Genomic DNA, 21,805 nt, shown 5'->3' with positions numbered 1-21,805 from the left:
CTTACTTTAGTTTTTCGGAATTAGCAATATATTTTCTTCAACAAAACTAATTCTCAGTGGACATCTATTTTACACACAAAAAAATGCTACTAAAATGTGGACTTGATGTACGAATTATTATCTTCTTGCCCAGTTTGACAAAGGCCAGAGAATCACATGCCTATTCCCATCATTCACATTGGAAGACCTCCAAAGGGCTTCATTTTCATGGAAATAAGTCGAACATTCCTAAGGAGGCCCCAGTGGGTTTATTCACTTTGGCTTTTCACGAAATAGACCAAATTGAAAAATAAAACATATCATTGCTTTATTTCCCTCCTACACATATAGATCTTTTCTTTAAAATATATATATCTATACCTTACGTAGTGAATACAGAAGTACTATAAAAATTTGAAAGAAGGTTTTTGTTTTTTTAATCCCATACCCTCAAAACTCCTCTGTAGTTTTTTTTGGTGAATTTTTTCCACATTCATTCTTACACATCTGGTTTTTTACATGTCTGTGATGACTGCTTATTTATATCTCGCCTGCTCGGGTCCTCTAAGGATGTGACATGGCTCTCACCCTTGGCCCTTTCAACCCATTCTCCACAGAGCAGACAGAGTGCCCTTTCCAAAATACAAATCAGATCATGCTATAAATCCCACAAAGCTTCTCATTTCAAGCCGAATAAAATCCAAATTCTTCCCCATGGCCTATACAAAGCCCTACCTGAGTAGTCCCTGCTTACCCTAGGACTTTCTCTCTTCCTACTTCCTTGTTCACTCCACTCCAGTCACACTAACCTTCTTCCTGTCTGCCAGAAACACATTCATTGTTTTTCCTACTAAAATGTCAGCTCAGAGGCTTGGTATTTCTTTATTGTTTTAACCTTCTAGCCTACCACAGAGCCTGACCTGTGAAAGACACTGAAGAAACATTTGTGAAAGTAGCAGGAACTATTTCCTGAAGGCTCTCCAGGTTTGAACATAGGGCAATGGAACTTGTATTTCCCTTCTAGAGATCATTTTATAAGTCCATAAAACTCTTGTGCAAAGCAGTCCATTCAGACAGTGAAAGGATCTCTGACACAGGGAGAATGCCAAGGGCATGGGGTCAAGACCCCCAGGAACTAATCTGAGCTCTACTTCGATTAGCTACGTGACCTTTAGCAAGACTCTTAGCTTCTCTGTTCTTCAGTCTCCCCATGTATAAAATAAAGTCATTACATGTATTTCTAAGGTCCCTACCAGGGCTAATAATCCAGAACTCCCAATGTTCCAACCTTAAGGAGGCTATTTAGACATTTCCTAGTTCTTGGATCTATGGAAACACTTACTGTTGCAAATCCACACTCCACCTTGCTGATCTTTTCAATGGATTCCACAGCATCTCTTCCAAGTTCTAAGAGGGTGGGATCCCCTGTCGCACGGTAGAGGTACATGGCACTCTCGATGAGTTCTGCAAAATACAAAAGAGATTCTTTTTCATCCAGTGGCTGAGGAGGGAAGTGTCAGGGCGCACTAAGGGTAGTGAGAAACTCCTCCCCTCCATACCTTGTCCAAAGGCCCCAGCTCAGAGGAACACGGGACAACTCATTCAATGCTGAGTTTTCAGAGCCAACAAACCCAAAGGCTGAAGCTTAAGTAGAGACCAGCATTAAAACTGGCCATGGACTCCCATCCCCAGGGAGACAGGCAGGCAGGCTCTGGGATGGGGAAATGGTAGAGGATGCTGTTTTTCTCCCAGTATCTTTTCCCTCTTTCTTCCTTAGTAACAAAATCCCTAACTTAGTCAAGCACTTGGCTACCTAGACTAACAACTATTCCCAACAGCCAGGTGTAGGATTAAGGTCCCTGACACCATAGAGTGCCATAAGAGGCCAGAACATGAAAGAGTAATTAATCTGAAAATTAATTAAGCTGCCTTTTTTACCCTGTTACTCAGAGCTTAATTTAATCCTAAAACTTAAAAGAACATGAGCCTGGTATGGGGAATATAACCAAAATGAAAATGCACACATTGTGCAAAAATGAAAAATGATGTAAGAATTATATAAAATAAAATATTAATTAAAAAAAAAGGACATGAGCCTGTCATTCTGAGGCCATTTCTGACATAGATGACAAAGAAGTTAAGATATTCAAGGGCCAAGCTTCAATCTAACAAAGATGCAGCCATAGCTCACTGTGGACAAGATGGTGGTCTTGCCCTTTTCTACACAACTGGAATTTGATGTTCTGACATGGGCCCCATCTTAAGATGAATACTAGCCACAGGAGTTGGTTCAGATAAAAGTATTTATTCTGGAGGAAAGAAAGGCAGGAAAATGTGTTTAGTGCTTTCAGGTATCTGGAGGGCTGTTACAGAAAAAAGAGACTTGAGGTCTACAGAGAACAGCACCCCTCTCCCCCATAGGTGGAGCTACAGCTCACATTTTTCCACTTCTTCACCTGCCTTTTCTTAGAGAGGGAAGAAATTCTCTCCCCACCCCATACTGATGTCTCTTTCTGATCTCTCCTTCCTTGTTTCCTTCTGTTGCTCAGCACTTTCCTCTCTTTTGACTGATTACTGCAAACTCTATTTCTTTATTTTTTTCTTATTTTTGAAGAAAAGATCTTTGCCTGTCTCCCTAGTTCTCTCCTATGTCTCGCTCTCTTTACCCCATGGGCCTCTAGACAGTTGCCAATCGAGCTGCTCATGTTCTAAGACAATGACTGGGGCAGTCAGTAAGTGAACATACTGTTCAAAGAAAGAAAAGTGAGTGTACTCCTGGGCGGCCTGCCCTCCTGTCCTAAGCTGCTGCTGGATCAGTGTGCCCAGAGTCAGCCATCTCATGTTCTTTTCCTCACACATGGCCAAAGTATACCAGTAGTTGCTTTCATTTCCTGTATAACCGGCCAACTCTCTAGTAGAGGGTGCCAGCACAAGCTGAGCCCAGACTTTCAGGCCATCAAACTAGATTTTGTGCTCTGACACTGCTAATCTTATACATGTACCAGAGTGTAAGGTACAGGCCAATCTAATTACAGAACAGCACCTCATCTCTTATTTGCTATTCTTTTGGAAGGGTGACTGGATGAAGGCATTCCTGGATTCCTGGCAGTGGTGACTGACTTTCCACTGATGCCTTCCTGCAAGTTTGTCCTGCAAACCTAAGCAATTTCCTCTGTACCCAATGAGTGCCCTGTCAGTGGCGATAACTGAGCAAAAACTACATGACCACTTGACAGGTTTATTACAGGGAAATTTCAATTAGATGACCTCTCAGATCCCACCTAGCCCTGAGACTGCCCAAGCCTAAATCTTCATTTTATCTATTGTAGCACTGAATATACCTTCTAAGGGTTTCCTCGTAAGAAAAGGAAAAAAGGCATGAGAAACTCCAAGAACAGCAGCCTCTAAGGAGTCAAAAGTGACTAATTTGCTCTTTACAGTGGCTGCTGTTTCAGTCCCTCTTTGCTTCCCCTCCACAACTCCTATAAGAATCACTAGGGTTTCAGGAGGAAGGAAATGGGACATTGAGGGCAAAATGGGCAGAAGCTACCAGAAGACCTGCCCCACAGCTAAGTGGCAGGTGGGAGGTGGGAAGCACCTAAGACGACAATGGGACAGTAACCTATTTGGGGATGGGGGATGACTATGTGTGCTGACTAAGCTTCCTTCCTCCATTCCTTTTTCTCTTCCCCTCCTCACAATATTTAACTTTCCTGCAGTGAATCAGTGGATAAGAAGTAGAAAGAAATTTAAGAACATTATAGTGTATAGGCCCTTTCTTCTCTGCATTTTGGCTTCTGAGCTGCAATGGGAAGGTGGAAGAGACGACGTGATTCATCCCTGAAGTCCATTCCAAAGTTCTTACATTCCATGCCACAGAGGCATAATATATCTGACCTCCTAACCTAGGAAGCCCATCACACTTTTGAAATCCTAATGACAGGATCTCAAAAGGAGTCAACTTGGCGTCTTCCTTCTTACTCATTTGTCCAAGCTTGAACGAGCATACAATTTAGTTATGACATCTTGGGAAAGCCATTTTAATCCATTAGGCCTGTTTCCTTATCTGAAAATAGGGGAATAAATGATTCCTACAGGAAAACCATTCAGAGCCACTAAGAATCAGATGGGAAAAAATGGACTTGTGAGCACTTGGAAGGTGTGGAACCTCGTAGAAACACCCACATGCTAAGGGTGGGTGGAGTTAGAAGAACCAGAATCTGTAGGCTGGGCATGGGTCAGAGATGCTGCTTACCTGGCCGAAGTGGGTAGCCTTCTCGCTTCTCCACTGTGTAACCCTGAGGAATGTTGTAGAATTCCGGGAGTCCCCCAAACTGCTTCCAGACAGTATAGTAGTTAAGGAAGGTCCTCATGGCATTGTCAATGTCCCCAATGAGGCTCTGTAAGATAGAGGTTATTAGGAGGCTGCATCCAGGCATAATGACCCATGTATAAATCCATGCATATAACCCCAGGGGAAAAGAAAAAGCAAAGACTTTGGGGCCAAAAGGTGCACCATCAAATGCTGGATCTGCTATTAACTCACTGAGAGGCCCCAAGCCAGATACTTAACTTCTTTGAGCCTCATCTCTAAAATGCAAAAAACAACGTATCTCATACATTGTGGTGAGGGAGGCAGTTGTATACAAAGTCCCTGGCTCCCCTGGTGCCTCTACATGTTCAACCAATGCTGGCTACTAAGATATTTTAAATAAGTCAGTCAGTCTTCTCATTCAAAATTCTGAGAACAGAAAAAAGGAGAGTTGTACTCTTACTCCCACTCTATATCTCAGCAGATAACCATTTTTTACTCTTCCGTAAACATAGCAAATGTGTATTCATATACACTATTTCCCCCATTTTGAACAAAGCTAATCAAATATAACATTCTACAGTTTCCTTCTTGCTTAAATTTTTTATTGAAGTATCATTGGTTTATATAGATGTTAGTATTTTAGAAGTACAGGATCCCCGCCCCCTCCGCTTTAAGTATAGTTATCCTAGCGTGACCCCATCAACACAGCACCCGGAGTGCACTACCACAATCCACGGTGCTCTCTCCCCATTTTCCAGTTTCCTTTTTTCAATTAACAATATGGCTTGATTTTTCCATATAAGTACTTAAAGAGATTCACTACCCTCAGTTATATAGTTACATAGCATTCCACTGCTTGGAACACAATTAGTTCCCTATTAATAGCTAGTTGGCTTGGTTCCATTTTTCTGTATTTATATAACAGTCACCACTGCAATAACCTTATACAAATGTCACTTCAAACACACAAAAGTGTATCTGTGAGATAAATTTCCAGAATTAAGACTTCTGGGACTGAGGATATATGCCTTTGTGATTTTACTAACTGTTGCTAAGCAGCTAGTAATATTAATGTAAGCTCAAAGGGAAACAATTGACCTTCTTGACATCTTCGGTTGGCTGTCTCATGGACAGAACAAACTTAACATTTCCCAAACAAAATTCTTGGTTCCCTCACTGTCCCACTTTCCTACTCTCGTGTCTCTTTCTTCCTAGTAAATGGCGCCTCCACCCACCCAGTTACTCTGTCCGGAAACCTGGTTATCATTCTTTACTCCCCCTTCTCCTCTTTCCCACATCCATTCCATCAGCAACTTCTGTCAATTCCCTCTCTAAACCAGCAAGAATTTTCTCTCTTTATTTCCAGAGTCGGTGCCTAGTCCGGTCACCAGCATCTCATACTGGGATGACCTCAAAGGCCTTCTCACTGGTCCACCAATTGTCTTCTTGCCACTCTCCTGTCCACTATCCACAAAGCAGCCATAGAAATCACTTTACTTCATGACCAGACCTCAGGGCTTTCCTTGGGCTCAGTATAAAGTCAGGACACCTCACTGTGGCCCTCAACGTCTGGTCAGAGCTGACCTTCCATCAAATGATCTTTCCCTTCCCTGGACTGTGGTCATTTTCTTTTTTTAATTTTAAAAAGCTTTCTTGGGATATAATTTATATACCACAATATTCACCATTTGTAAGTGCAAAATTCAGTGGGTTTTAGTACGTTCAGTTACACAACCATTACCACTATTGAATTCCAAATATTTTCATCACTCTCCCAAATAAACTTGTACCCATTAGTAGTTACTCTCCATCTCCGGCTTCCCCCAGCTTCTGTCCATATCAATCTGTTTTTTTGTTGTTGTTTTTACGGATTTGTCTATCCTGGACGTTTCACTTAAGTGGAATAACAGAGTATGTGGTCTTTTGTGACTATGTTCTTTTACTTGAAATATTTTCAAGTTAATTTATGTTTTATCATGAATTGCTACTTCATCCCTGTTTATTGCCAAGTAAGATCCCATCATATAGATATAACATATTTTGTTTCTCCATTCATCAGTTGATGGACATTTGTCCTATTTCCATTTTCAACTATTATGAATAATATTGCTATGAACAAGTACAAGTTTGTGTGTGGATAAATGTTTCATAGATATACACCTAAGGGTGGGATTGTTAGGTCATATGGTAACTTTATGTTGAACTTTTTAAGTAACTGCTAAACTGTTTTCCAAAGAAACTGTACCATTTTACAGTCCCAGCAGCAATGAAGAGGATTCCAGTTTCAGTTTATCTAGTAGTTGTCACTGCCTATCTTTTTTATTGTAACTGTCCTAGTATGTATGTCTTATTATCATTTTGACTTTTATTTCCTTAGTGACTAATGATGTTGAACACATTTTCATGTGTTTACTAAAATTTGTATATCTTCTTTGAAGAAATATGCATTCAAATCCTTTGCCCATTTTTAAATTGTGTTATTTGCATTTTCACTGTTGAGTTCTAAGTGTTCTTTATATATTCCGGATACTAGATATCCTTGTATATATGATTTTTGTTTGTTTGTTAAATTTTTTATTGAAGTACTGTTGGTTCACATCATTGTTAGTATTCTGGAATTATAGAATCCCCCCTTTAGTATAGTTACCCTAGCATACCATTCTGCAGATTGTCTTTTTACTTCTTCATAGTGTCCTTTGAGGAGTTAGCAGAGTGGTGCAGTGGAACCATGATGGGCCCAGAGTGTACTTTGAAGCACAAATGTTTTCAATTTTCATGAAGTGCAATTTGTGGTATGATAATCCAGTCCATGAAAATAAAACCATTGTTTTTTGCTTCTCCATTATGGGGCACTTTGATCATTTTTTTCTTTGTCATAAATTTTGCTGCTAGGAATATCTGCATCATTTTCTCTTGCATTATTTTGTTGGAAAATGTGCACAGAAATGGAATCATGCAAAGTTAAAAGGTACGATCGGTTAAATGGTTGGGTTGAACAAGAAATTTTCCAAGAGGAATGTAGTCACAAATAGTCTTAAAGAAATACATTTCCAGTTCCTCAACTTTCCTAACATGACTCTGCCTTGGAACACAAAGGCCGGCTATCCAGTCTCACTGTCTCTTTCACAACTGTCCTCTCATTTTACAAAAAACAAGCTGTACATACCACCAATTTCTAAACTTACTGTGGGTATAAAAAACTTCCTGAGCACCAAGCTCAGTTAAATTTAAAATACTAGTGTAGGCATTAAGAAAAATGAATGACTCTAAGCATTCAATAACAATTTTTTTTGACTATCAGGTAGTTTCCAATTCTCTGCTTTCAAAAAAATGGAAAGAAGAACTGGTCAAGTTGTTAACAGCAAGGGCATAAAAATAATTTTTGATGACAGATCATATGATTAATTTTCTACAAAGAATGAACCATACAGTACTGAACGAACCATATATTACCCATGTTTATAGGTCAAAAATGGTTGAATGCTGGCAGTTCTACATGGTTCAATATATTAACTCAAAGATTCAAAGAACTAAATGATATTGCAATGCTCAAACTCCTTCCATCTCCAGCTCCTTATTTATGTGCCTATCTATCTATCTATCCATCCATCCATCCATCCATCCATCCATCCATCTATCTATCTCCCCCTTTAGCCATATATATGTGTGTGTGTATATAGATAGATAGATAGATGTGTGTGTGTGTGTGTGTGTGTAGTCCTGGAAAGCTATACAGAAGACTAATCTGGGGGCTGGACTGGGGAAAGAGGTTGAGGATGGGGGCTCATCACTTACTTTTCACTGTATTGCTTTTCATACTTTGTAAGTTTACCACCATCCACATGTTATTATCTTTTCTTAAAATTAAAAAAAAATAGTTTATAAGAGTATTTTGGTATACCTCAGGGGTAGATTAGATGGGGTCTAAAATCCCTTTCAGCTACAACTCTATTAGACAGTGTAATGGGGGGAAAAAATGATGGCAGGCAGAGCAGCCCCAGCTTTCACCCTCTTTTCTCAGATCCACTGTCAAGAATGAGAAGATTTGACAAAAATGCCCAGTAAATAGTTGTTGCCAAAGACACTGTCTGCTGTATTTTAAGCAGTACAACATTCCAGAGCAGTTCAGTTCCTGACACCATAAAACCCCCCTTGGAAAATTTGTCTGGCAGAATCTTAAATCATCTGATTCATTCTAAATCTCTCTTTCAGGGCCTCCCCGGTGGCACAGCGGTTGAGCGCTGGGTTGCGAAGCTGCCCGAAGTCTCTGCAGTGCCAGTTTGATCCCCAGCTGCTCCCCTGCCACCGGAGGAGGGTCCCACATGGCACGCAGACCTCTCCTGCCGCCCGCTGCTCCCTTAGCAGTGTCCTTTGGTCCTTCTGCCTGTTCTGCTCCCCGCTCTGGCTCTGGTGAATTCTCTCACCCTCCCGTGCTTCTGACTGTATCCAGTGCTTGTATAAAATAAATAAATAAATCTTTAAAAAAAAAAAATTTAAATTTTTTTTTTTTCATAAACTAACTAAATAAATAAATCTCTCTTTCATCCCTAACCAACCTCTGCAAAACAAGAACTCAAGCAGATAATATATTTTATGTGGCTTATACTTAAGCAATTTGACTTATGCTTGACCAAAAGCAGAAAGTGCTTTCTTTGCTATTTCCATAGAAGAAAGGATCATTCCTACCTGAAGACCAGGCCAGTAGGCCTCCAAGGACTGGAAGACAGGCATGGACACAGTCCCCTTATACATTTGTACCCACAGGTACCAATCATCAAAGCGGGTGTAATTCCGAATGGCTTTGTTATATTCTGCAATGGAGATGGGATGATGGACACATCAGTGATTAGAGAGACAAAAAGCACACCTTAACAACAGAAGCATGGGCTTACACTTTTCAAAAATCATAATGGTCTAACTTCAAAGCAGAATGGGATTAAATGAGGCATGGAGGAAAGAGCATGGGTTCTGCAGTCAAATTTCCAGGCTCAAATTTCAGCTCCAGCTTTACCACTTGCTAGCTGTGACCTTGGGCAAGTTTTTCCTCTCTTAAGCCTCAGTCTTATTATCTGTAAAGTGGGGAGAGTAATGTTATATACCTCATGGAATTGTCCAGTCATTTAGTCACTCAACGATTTTGGATATTCACCTACTAGGGGCCAGGAAGCCTGGGACAGGACAGAAGTCAAGTTCTCAGAGTTTACATTCTAGTGAGAACTTGAACTTATACCTTGTTCTCTACCCTCTAGATAATAAATCCACAAGAGCCAGGACTTTGTTTTGCTCATTGCAGAATCCCTAGCATTAGGATAGTTCTTAACAAATATGCACAATAAATATTATCTGAATAAATAAAGTACCAAATACACATCAAAAATGTCAAGTGCTGTGCCAAGCACTGAACATGAATTATTTCATTTCTTTCTTACAGCACTATTTGAGATCACCCTTAATATTACTACTGCTAGTGTCTAAAGGACTGGAGGTAAAATGTTTTTATTCAATAGACATTCATCTACAACCTACCTCATGCAAAGCATCATGGGAAATATAATGCCAAGGCATGGATGCTGCTGTCAATTATTTTACTATCCCTATGGGTGATGGTTAACTGCAAGTAAGGTGCTGAAGGCCTACATTCTCAGAAAGGAGCTACTTACTTCCCAGGCAAGATGACATTTAAGTTGGGCCTTGAAGGGTGAATAGAATTTGGACACATGAAAACAGAAAGGGGAAAAAAAAGGCATTCCAGGCAAAGGAAACACCATGAGCCACGGCCAGGAGATAAGAAACCCAGGAAATTCAGTGTGCCACATGAACAGAGAGTGCAAGATGGCTCTTGCAAGATGGCATGAAGTGCAGTAAGTATCAATTGGGAATGTAGGTCCTTGGTAGCTTTGAATGCAGATTCATATAGTTAATTAGGAGAGGGAAGTTCTGGTGTCAAATGTATTTGGGAAATGTTGAGTTAAGCAAAGTTTAATAGAATTTATTTACCAGAGGATTTCACAACCTTTAGCCTGTTCATGTTCATTATGACTCTGTAGGTATTTGGAAACAACTGAAAGTTTATCAAAAAACAACATGTCAATAGGAAAAATCATGGGAAGGCCCCCTTACCCTGCCCTTTTTTTTACCTAGAAACATGGCCATGAGCTTCTTATCCTGAAGTAGGATGGCTCCTTTCACCAGGTACTCAAAGTAGGAGTCCACACCAGCCCCGATGCCTGCATCCTGGGCCACCCATTTGCCAGTGAGCACGTCAATGTGGTTGCCGACCTGGGAGAGATACACATGGTCCCAAGGAAGGGCCCAAGACCAGACAGGGATCTTCCCACCCCTCAGTGCCTCATGAGATGCAAGACAGGCATCCCCAATACTTCTTGGGGCTATCTAGACACAGGGTTGGGGGGCAAGACAGGATCAATGCCAGCTCTCCTGCATATCTGAACACTGGGAATGCATTTGTGCATGTTTATAAGGACTTAATTATACAAACTGGGCGAAAATACAAAAGAACAATGCCTTGAGGTACTTATGCCCTGCCTAAAGAGAGTGTGAACTACAAGATGAAAACCTGTTGCTCCCACAATTTGTCTGAGATTTCTCAGCACTGTGCATGTGGTTCCAGGGTTTAAAAGATCCAAGACACACTTTATGTATTTCCAAAATTAACTTAGGAAGGATACCCTAGAAACTGATAAAGAGGTTGCTTCTAAAGAGAGGAACTGGTGTGGGGGGGGGCCTCCCTGGTGGCGCAAGGAGTTAAGCACAGCACTGTGAAGCTATCCACAGCCTCTGCAGTTCAATCCCTGGCTGGCACAGCAGACCTCTCCTATCTTGCCTGCTGCTCCCCTAAGCAGTGTATTTCAGTCAGTCTGCCTGTTCTGTTCCCAACGCTGTCTCTGGTGAATCCTCTCACCCCCCACCCCCCGCACCTCTGGCCTGTACCCCAGTTCTTGTCTGCATAAAGAAATGAATCTTTAAAAAAATAAGAACTGGGTTACTGGGGGGTCAGGGATCACTAATGTCACTGCATACCTTTTGTATTCTTTGACTTATGAATGATGTGTCTATAAAAGACTTTTATAAATACATTTTAAAAGATTTGAATGAAGAGATGTTTTTTATTTAACTTAGACCCTTATGGAAGCTAATGACTTCAGCTGGTACTCAAAGAAACAACTAACTGTTCTGTTATGAGCTTGGGTTCCCGCAGGAACAGACCCTCAGACAAGTAAGGATTATATGCAGTTAATCTGGAAGGTGGGTCTGGAAACTCCAGGCTAGGAGGGGCAAAGGGAGGCAGTCCATAAACATTTCACTTTTCAAGCTGACTTTAAACCAAATTGTGCATAAAATGTGCCTCACCCAAATCACTTTCAGACAACATAGTCTCTATAAGTCATGATGACTTAACAAGGAGGTATTAATACATCAGTGTCACTGCTGAAGTAACTGAGATCAGAGAAGCTGAGTAACTTGCCCAGGGTCACAGTTTCAATGCAGCAAGGTGAGAACTCAAACCCAGTTCTGACTAAATCTAGTGCTATTTCCTGTACAGCTTTGGCTCAATTCCTGTTAATTTCACTGAATCATCCAGTTTAGGAGTTGAAACCAAGCCTAGAGATCACCTAGTCCAAAGTGTGCTAAATTTCCACAGGTTAATTAGGTATCAGAGAGGAGAGGGACGTTCTGGGGCCAAACATATTTGGGAAATGTTGAGTTAAGCAAATGTAAATAGATTTATTTACTAGAGAATTTCATAACCTTTAGCCTGTTCATGTTAATTATGATTCTTTAAAAAAACAGTATACTGTATGTAGTATTTTTCAAATAATTTATCAGAAATCATTATTTTATGATAATCATTCAACATCTCTCAGAACTAGTTACTCTAAGAAACATGTTTCAGAAACACAGATAGTAAAAACGAAGGCCAGTTGGACTCATGACATAAAGTCACTGGGTGAGTCAGGGGCATAAGGTATATGACCACTCACTAGAAATCAGAGACGCTCAAGGACTCAAAGCATAACACAGGCCCTTTTCTTTGCCAGAGAATGTACCTGTATCCTCTCTTCTTCTGTGTCAAACTCAAATTGGAGGCTAGGTCTACTATCCTGAGTCTAAGTCCTGGGTCACTCCTGAGGTTACCCTAAGTTTCCCTTGGCTGAACTGCAACTTATTGCTCAGAGCCCAGAGATTCATAAGCGGGGCCAAGGAGGCTGACTTGACTCAGACAGGAAGGGTGGCAGCAGACCTACCAGCCCAATATCTGACCGGCTCTCCCAAAGGCGCATCAGGGCCACTCTGGCCACATCTTCAAACACAGGGTCACCAGTGAGGCTGCTCAGGGTGGCAAATTCCACGATGAACGTCCCAATCCCTGCTGTACAGGTGACGGGGGTCTCTCCTGGGTTCACACCATGAAGCAGGTTCACCGTTCCATATGGCATGCCAGTAGGCGTCTGAAAGGCTGAACAATTATAAAATTATAACCCCAGACAGAGCAGGGTGATAGGGATAGATGGATACAGGCCCAAAGCCTAAGGCCTTTTTATCTCCTGGGTGATCTGCTAGAGACTGAGCCAGAGCAGGATAAATGTCACATCTGGAAGGCCCTCAGTGACCACCTAACCTAGTTGCTGTCAAACACTGCTCTACTTAGCCCTCAGACTCTTCTTGTCTGTGATAAGGAGGAAAGCACTCTAAGTTATCACAATCCACACACACTCACTTTAGCTAGAACAGCTCTGCTTTTATTTATTTTGCACTCTGCATTCAGAGGCCAGGCAAATAACTTAAGTCTGAAGCAGGTGGGTTTAAGCTAAGGGGAATGATTGAGCTTGTGGCACACTGAAGAGCATGCCTCTTTAGAAGCCATTCATTTACTTTCTCAAACACCATTTTGACCAAATGAAAAATATCTGCAGACCCTACACAGTCCCAGAGGAGCCAGTTTGAGATCCCTGCTTTAAATAAAAGTTTAGAATGGGAGAAGATATTTTCAGACAAAAGGTTAATATCCGAAATATATAAACAACTTGTACTACTCAAAAACAAAAACAGGGCCTCCCCTGGTGGCACAGGCAGTTAAGGGCCGCGCTGTGAAGCTGTCCACAGCCTCTGCAGCACCAGTTCGATCCTGGCCGGCCAGTGAGGGTCCCATATGGTGCTGCATACTCTCCTGTCATGCCCGCTGCTTCCCTCAGCAGTGTACTTCGTCAGTCTGCCTGTTCTGTTCCCCACTCTGTCTCTGGTGAATCCTCTCACCCTCCCCCGCATCTGGCCTGTACCCAGATGTATAAATAAGTAAATAAATAAATCTTTAAAAAAACAAAAACAAAAACAAAAAACCATACAACCTGATAGGCAGAGGATTTAAACAGACATTTTACTAAAGAAGACTTACAAACGACCAATAGACATGAAAAAATGTTCTATATCACTAATCATTAAGGAAAAGCAAGTCAAAACCACAATGCAATTTTACCTCACACAGGTTAGAATGGCTGTTACCAAAAAAGGCAAGAAATAATAAATGATGGTGAGGGTGTGGGAAAAAAGGAAACCTCATGCACTATTGGTGAGAATGTAAACTGGCACAGCCACTTTAGAAAACAATGTGGAAGTTTCTCAAAATATTAGAACTAGAACTACCATAAGACTCAGTTGCCCCACTTCTGGGTATTTACCTGAAGAATATGACAACTAACTCAAAAAAACCATACGCACCTCTATGTTCACTGCTGCTCTATTCACAATAACCAAGTTATAGAAAGAATCTAAGTATGGGCCTCCCTGGAGGCACAGGGGTTAAGCACTGTACTATGAAGCTATCCGCAGCCTCTGCAGCACGAGTTCAATCCCCGGCCAGCCAGAGAGCAACCCACATGGCAAGGCAGACCTCTCCTGTCTCGCCTGCTGCTCCCCTCAGCAGTATATTTCAGTCAGTCTGCCTGTTCTGTTCCCCACTCTGTCTCTGGTGAATCTCTTACCTCCTGCATCTCTAGCCTGTACCCCAGCTCTTGTATGCATAAATAAATAAGTCTTAAAAAAAAAAAGACTCTAAGTGTCCAGTGACAGATGACCACATAAAGATGTCAGATAAATACATCTCTCTCTCTCTCTCTTTCCCTCTCTCTCTCTCTCTCTCTCTCACACACACACACACACAAAAACATCAATGGAATATTACTCAACCATTAAAAAAGACGAAATCTTTCCATTTGTGACATGGATGGACCTTGAGGGGATTATGCTAAGTGAAATAAATCAACAGAAGAAAGACAAATACTATATGATTTCACTCATTTATGGAACATAAAGAAAACAGAAACAAGACCTTAGAATTTGATGACATAATGGCAGTTACCTTAGGGGAAAGTGGGGGTAAGGAGGGGGTAGAAAGGGTAATTGGTTTGTGGTGGACTGTGAATGGACATTTGGTGGCAGGCATGGTGAAAAAATGTAATCTTGGAACCTATACAACATTGTAAATTGTTACCTCAATAAAAATAAAAATAAATAAAGCATTTAGGAGCTAAATTATTATTTTTTTAATGACAAAAAAAAAACCCACTAAACTAGTAATTTGGTCAAATTTACGGACAGGAAAAGTCACATACAGAAAGCCAAACAGAACTGGGGTGGAAATGACTCCCACTCCCAGTGGGTGGGAAATCACACCCACTCCTTTACCCCCTGAGTTCAGTCCCTGCCCACCCCAGGACCTTCCAATTCAAGGCAAGGAACTAAATACTCATCCAGAAGCAGAGGCTTCCTCTCCAGGCCAAAGGGTCAAACAATCCCAGAGCAGCCTGTGCGTCACCAAACCGTGAACAAAGTTGTCAAAAACTTCCAAGAATGACAAAGCCCAGTAACTTTGCTGCAGATGACAAGCCTGCTGCATGGCAAGCATGAGTGGAGCAGCAAGGAGAATGCAAATCACAGCCAAGAAGGGCTCAAAGTCAGGCAGCGTTAAAGAGAGGATGACTGAGATGTTTCCTGACCTGGATGGAAGATACACTGGCATCTTTCAATGTGTTTCCTTCAAACAAAATTTTCTTAAACGAGGAACAAAAAAAGGGGGTGGGGGTGGAGGCAGATTTTCCTCTACAGGAACCACACAAGACACAATGTTTAGAAAGAGACACTCAGGCCATGAACCGTGAGCCAGGAGCAAGACCTGAACCCAGTTTGCAGGCTCCTCAGCTCTTCCCCAAAGATGAAAGTGAGAAGCAAGAAGACGGGAAACTGGTGAAAAGCAAACCGTGACGTGTTTGGGTGTGAACAGCCCTCAGAGTCTCAACCACACCCTGAAGAGAACACAGTGTCCAGCTGATGTTGCTGAGACAAGGGTTACTGCCCCAGCAGACAAACATACAAACACAGGGGGTTGGTCTGCAGCCCTGAACACAGCTTTCTCCTTTCTGAGTTCATTAACTTCCCAAAAACCCAATGTGGCAGAAAGGCAGGCATTATGATTCCCATCTGATAGACAAGGAATCTGAACAGAGATTTGGTTAAGGCATTGGTTGGCACAACTAAGTCTAGAACCTGGGACTCCTCATCCTCTTCTCTGGAAGCCTTTCATTCCATCATGTGACCCTAGAAATGTGTGGGGCTCACACAGAATAAGGCTAAGGACCTTCTACCCACTCTCCCCTGCAAAAAGTAATGGATTCAGCTCATCCATCCAGGGCCAGGGTCCCAACGAGGCCTCAAAATGCACAGAACTCTCCTGATTTCTTTTGTAGAGGTAAAAAAGCCAAGCATTTGGGTAAAAACAACAGGAAATAATTCAGCATTGACACAGTCATCTCCAGCAAGAGAAGCGGGGCTGCTGAAATTCAGCTCTCCCCCATCTCAATATGGTTCTTACCTGGGAGGAGTTTCCGGGCTGCCTCTTCAGCCATCCTCAGGAGAGGTCCAGAGCAGGGCCATCCAGCTTCCACCTCCACCCCAGCCTTCTTTGACAGCAGGTGAGCAGAGAGAAGTCCTCCTACCACTGCAGATGGTACAAAAGGCAAAAGTAAGAGCACCAAGGATCAGTCTTTCCCATGTGCAAATGAAACCCAAATGCTGCTGGGTGGCTTACTGGGAAGGGGCTATAGCCAGTGAGTGAAAGAAGAGCCCCTTAATCCCACATAATGGTACAGTGTGAAACTTACAAAGCTTTTTTTTCTCTCAGTGAGTCACAAAAGCAATGGCTGTTTTTTTAAAGGCCCTACTATGTACCAAGCACTAAGTTCTACTGTCCCCTCCTCAAATGAAGATTCTGAGGTTCAGATACATGAAGTGACATGCCCTGGGTGATGCACCCAGCAGGTGGTAGGGACAGGTCTGTCTGACTTCAAAGCCCATACTTATCCCTCTTGGTCACTGTGTCTGTCTCCTAATCCCCCCACAATCATGTGGGCAGGAAGAGTAGCTATTGCCTTCATTATGTTAATTTACCTTTTTCAATATATTACATAATATTGAAGATTCATAAAAAGATACAAGTTCAGTATCTGGAAATATGACTAAATGGATATCCTGAATAACCCTCTTATTGAAAACAACTGGTGACCCTGAGCTTCAGTTTTCCCTTCCTCCTGTCAGAGGGAACATAGGAGACAAGGGTAGGACCTCCCCCAAATGGGAAGTCTAATAAAAGGTCTCTCTATCAAGTTAAGATCTAAAATAAATATATACTCTAAGAATTAATTAAGTAAGCTCTCCACACCTCTCCCAATGAAAAGTAAAGAAAACTGCATGCTAAGTAAAGGAAAGAAAAAAAAGAATCTCCCCCAAGAATAAGTTACTACAAGTTGGTTCTCACTGAGTTATACTGTCTGAATTCACACTAACTAGGTAGTCTGGAAAACCTCGAACCTTTAGCAAAACTGGCTTTGAGGAGATAGGGAAGAGGCAGAGGTCAGCAAAATTCTATTTGGAAGCCACCTCAACCCAACCTTCAAAGAATCTCACAGATAAAATATTGAGGATGGGGCCTCCCCAGTGGTGCAGCAGTTGAGCGCTGGGTTGCGAAGCTGCCTGCAGCCTCTGCAGCACCGGTTCAATCCCTGGCCACTGGGCGAGGGTTCCACATGGCGCGCAGACCTCTCCTGCCGCCCGCTGCTCCCCTCAGCAGTGTATTTTGTCAGTTTGCCTGTTCTGCTCCCTGCTCTGGCTCTGGTAAATTCTCTCACCCTCCCGTGCTTCTGACTGTACCCAGTGCTTGTATGAATAAATAAATAAAACTTTAAAAAAAAAAATCTAGAGGATGAGTATACATTTAAAAATAAATCACAAACAATACAAAGAAACAAAGCATTATGAGTAAGAGCCAGCAGAAGCAACAGTAAAGCAGATTTATCAACAGTTCGATTTTAGAATTATCACAGAACACAAAATAATTACATGCACTATATTTAAAGAAATAAGAGGTTGAATTATGAGAGTAACCAGACGAAGAACTATAAAAATGACCAAGTATATTTACAAAAAAACCAAACGGGAATTTCTACAGTGAAAAACACAACAATTGAAATTTAAAATTACATGGGTAGGTTTAACAGCAGGTAAGAAATACCCGAAGAGAGAATTTCTTTAAAAGATTTATTTTTTATTTATTTATGCATAGAAGAACTGGGGTGTAGGCCAGAGGTATTCCAGGATGAGAGGATTCACCAAAGACAGAGTGGGGAGCAGAAAAGGCAGATCAACTGAAATACACTGCTGAGGGGAACAGCGGGCAAGACAGGAGAGGTCTGCTGCACCATGTGGATTGCTCCCTGGAAAGGGATGGATCTTATGTTGCAGTGGCTGGTGATAGCTTGATAGTGCTGAAACTTAACCCCTGCGCCACCAGGGAGGCCCCTGAAGAGAGAATTAATGGACTTAAAGAGAGACCACCCCCTCTCCCAAAAAAAAAATATCAAAAACATAAGGAAACAAAGTGATTTTTTTTTTAATACAAAAGGGACTTGGAGGATACAATAGAAGGTATAATTATATCTGGTAGGATCTCTAAAAAGAGAAGAGGGAAAAAATAGGGAGAAGCAAAATCTGAAGAGAAAACAGAATTTTCTAAACTAATGAATGACACTAATTCTTAAATTCAAGAATCCCAAGCAGGACAATAAAAAGAAATCCACACTTATATACTTATATCACAAATTATAGAACACCAAACAAAAGAAAAGATCTCAAATGCAAAAGCATAAAAATAACAAATGTAAAAACTGGTTGATGGGTGTGTCTCTTTCATTATATTGTTTTCTCTATTTTTATGCATTTTTTAATATATCATAATAATTTTTTTAAAGGAGGGGGCAGCCAGAGTGAGAAATAGTCTGACAAAGTACTTCTTAACAATGACAATAAAACCAGAAAACAAAGGGAAATTTTCTTCAATATGTTAAGACAAAAAACTATCCACCTAGAACCACATGACAGGATAAATATCCCTCAAAGATCAAACAAAGGCAGTGAGATAAAAACATTTTCCTCCAAACAAAAACCGAGAAAGTGCCAAACACACACCTGTATTCAGGGACATTCTAAAAGGAGTCCTGCAGGCAGAAGGGAAGGGACTGCAGGGAGGCGGGCAGAGACATGAGAAGGAAAGATGATGAAAAAAGTGGTAAGTGGGGGCCTCCCCTGTGGCACAGAGGGTTGAGCACAGTACTGTGAAGCTGTCCACAGCCTCTGCTGCGCCAGTTTGATTCCCAGCCGGCCAGGGAGCTATCCACATGGAGAGGATAGCTTGTCTCACCCGCTGCTCCCCTTGTCTCACCCGCTGCTCCCCTCAGCAGTGTACTTCTGTCCTTCTGCCTGTTCTGCTCCCTGCTCTGTCTCTGGTGAATTCTCTCACCCTCCCGCACCTCTGGTCTGTACCCCAGTGCTTGTGTAAATAAATAAAAAATCTTAAAAAAAAAAAAAAAAAGTGGTAAGTATATGAATAGAACTCAAACTTCAACTGTATAGAACAATAATATTTAGAAGGTTTAAACAAAGAACTAAAACATTTAACTGTAGCATAGAGACATGATGTCCTCAGACCCAGGTTTTGTATTATTCAGGAGAAGAATAAAGATTTTCATTAACTTTAGACTTGTTAAATTTTCCATGAAGACTATTTTAAAAGTCAGATGCTATACATAGTTCCTAAGTTAGTGAAAGGAAAATGGGATAAGAAAAAAATAATAATGTAAAGAAGGCATGAAAAAAGAGAGAAGATGGAACAAAAGGTACAAAATTATACAACTGAAATGAATGCAAATATATCAGTAATTATAGTGAATGTAAATGGGGAAAATATTTCTGTGAAAAGACAGAATGGATAAACAATGAAAATATTGTATGTAATTTGCAAAAGAAAGACCTAATTAAAAAAATACAGGAAGGCTGAAAGTAAGTAAAAGGATAGGAAAAGATACACTGGGCAAATATCAAGTAAAAGAAAGCTGGTATAATAACATTCAAATCAGAAGTGAATATGCAAGGACAACCAAATTGGGCTCAGAAATTGTGACATGGCAATAAGCAAATCCTCAAACTCAGTCTGATTCCAAAATTAGGATTTTTATAACCAGCTCTCCCCTGTTCCCTCCTCTTCTTAAAATCTTCATTTATCATAAACCTGTAATACAAGTTTGATTGCAGAAAGCATACAAGATAAAGACAAGCAAAATAAAAAAGAAAACATAACTCTGCTATCCAGAGTTGACAGTAGTTAAGCTATGGGTGGTCTACAGGGTCTCTGCATGTTATAAAATTTGTGGAAACCTGCTAAAAATACTGATCCTAAGCTTCAACTCCGACACCCCAATTCATTGGTTTAGAGCGGAGCCCAGACTCTGGAACTTTTTTTATATTTATTTTCTTATAAAATTGTTAATTTTTGGACAGTATTTAATTTTTCCCCGCAGGCGTAGTCCCCGTAATTTTCCCACCATCACAGCATCTGTGAGCCATCACCACAGTCCCTTGTGCTCTTCCCTCCCCTGTTCTGACCCCACTCCCTCCTCCTCCCGACGTTTGAACTTTATTAAAGAAGAAATTATGCTCAGTGAAATAAGCCAGAAGGAAAAAGAAAAATATCGGATGGTTTCACTTATAATAGGAATATAGGGGAACCAAGAAAGACATCAGTGTAAAAAAAATAACAGTACAAAACACAACAAAGCAAAAACAGACAATTACAAATCAGACACATTCTACAGGGGAAGAGTAGGGAGAGGGATCAGAGGGAGAAAGGGAAGAGAACAGGAGACTGTGGTGATGGTGCACTGGTGCCTTGGGGAAGGAAATTTTATGGGGACTCAACCTGAGGGGGTGGGGGGAAAAATATTGTCTAAAAAAAAATAATAAAAAATAATAATAAAAAAAAAAGGTGCCAAGTGGTTCTGATGGGCAGCCAGGTTTGGAAACTAATTCCCCAGACTTGCACTGTGTAATATAATAATTATTAACCACACGCCACTATTTAATTCATTAAATTTAAGTGAAATTAAAATTTCAGCCCTTCAATTGCAGTGGATAGATTTCAATTGTTCAGGAGCCAGTCACACATATGGCTACTGGCTACTATGTCAGACAACACAGATAGAAAACATTTACATCATAGCAGAAAATTCTACTGAACTTTCAGGAAGTTCTATTGTCAGAGGTCTCCTAACCAACAAGTTCCCTATTACATTTTTTGTTCATAGTTGTATGCCTAGCATCAAATATATGTTAAATACATGAGTAACTCCAGCTTATTTCTTTCAGTCTTTTCTCAGTCTCTTGCTCACTCTCATGTCCGAAAATGATGAGGGATCTCAAGACCTTCCCATCCCCTACCTTACAGGAGGGAAGAAGAACTCTGAGGCACTGATTTTGGCCAAGTGTCCTGGCAGGGTTTGTCCTTAATATCCTGTTTACCACCTCTTGGTTGACACAGAGACAAAACCTCCATGCTTCTTTTTTTTCCTTCCAGAAGTCCTAGAAGGCAGCCCTCACCTCGGATGTTGGTTTCAAACACAGAGGCATTCACATCAATGTCAAAGTCCACGTTGTCCTGGAGCACTTCAACCACTCTTTGGAATTCAGTAACATTCCCCAAAATCTGAAAGGAAAGTAAGACATGCCAGTAAGGATCTCTCAGGCCCTGAAGGTGCTGGATTCAGAGTCTGGGCTCCTATGTTGGGGTGCCCCTCCCTCATTCAACGTAAGAACTGCAGTTTCTGCCCTACAATTGGTGACAGGAGGAAAAAACACTGAGAGCTAATATCAAGAAATTGGTTGAGTAAATTCTTAGATACTATTTCAAGAAATAGAGCATTGTGTACCCACTCAAAAAGAAACTATAAAGACCAAAGACCACATAAGAAAATCTTTGCATGACGTTTGCAGTACACATCTATTGAGTTGAACCTTCTCTGGTCACATTCTTCCTTGTGGAAAACACAGCAGCTTGGTTGGCCAAACACGAATTCCTGATAATCTCAGCCTTCAGGGTCCTCTATGATTGGA

At 41.1% G+C, this 21,805-nt stretch overlaps 1 protein-coding gene across 3 annotated transcripts in view; it reads right to left on the bottom strand.

Annotated features, from left to right (window-relative positions):
* TRPC4AP (short transient receptor potential channel 4-associated protein) overlaps nucleotides 1-21,805 on the bottom strand; it is a 102,553-nt gene that overhangs the window by 76,158 nt on the left and 4,590 nt on the right. For 2 of the 3 annotated variants that reach the window (XM_037496405.1, XM_054696898.1), the window contains exons 4-10: nucleotides 21,293-21,398; nucleotides 16,182-16,307; nucleotides 12,562-12,773; nucleotides 10,432-10,573; nucleotides 8,981-9,105; nucleotides 4,235-4,379; nucleotides 1,322-1,443 (exon numbers count right to left, since the gene is read on the bottom strand). In XM_037496405.1, coding sequence (XP_037352302.1) covers nucleotides 1,322-1,443; nucleotides 4,235-4,379; nucleotides 8,981-9,105; nucleotides 10,432-10,573; nucleotides 12,562-12,773; nucleotides 16,182-16,307; nucleotides 21,293-21,398 — 978 coding nt within the window. The remainder of the gene's footprint in view (nucleotides 1-1,321; nucleotides 1,444-4,234; nucleotides 4,380-8,980; nucleotides 9,106-10,431; nucleotides 10,574-12,561; nucleotides 12,774-16,181; nucleotides 16,308-21,292; nucleotides 21,399-21,805) is intronic. The other variant, XM_054696901.1, reaches the window with a different exon arrangement.

This window comes from Talpa occidentalis, unplaced genomic scaffold (assembly GCF_014898055.3).
Source record: "Talpa occidentalis isolate TD23 unplaced genomic scaffold, MPIMG_talOcc4v2.1 talOcc4.10, whole genome shotgun sequence".
Taxonomy (NCBI): domain Eukaryota; kingdom Metazoa; phylum Chordata; class Mammalia; order Eulipotyphla; family Talpidae; genus Talpa; species Talpa occidentalis.
The sequence above is the reverse complement of the archived record's forward strand: the minus strand, read 5'-3'. Positions and strand labels throughout refer to the sequence as shown.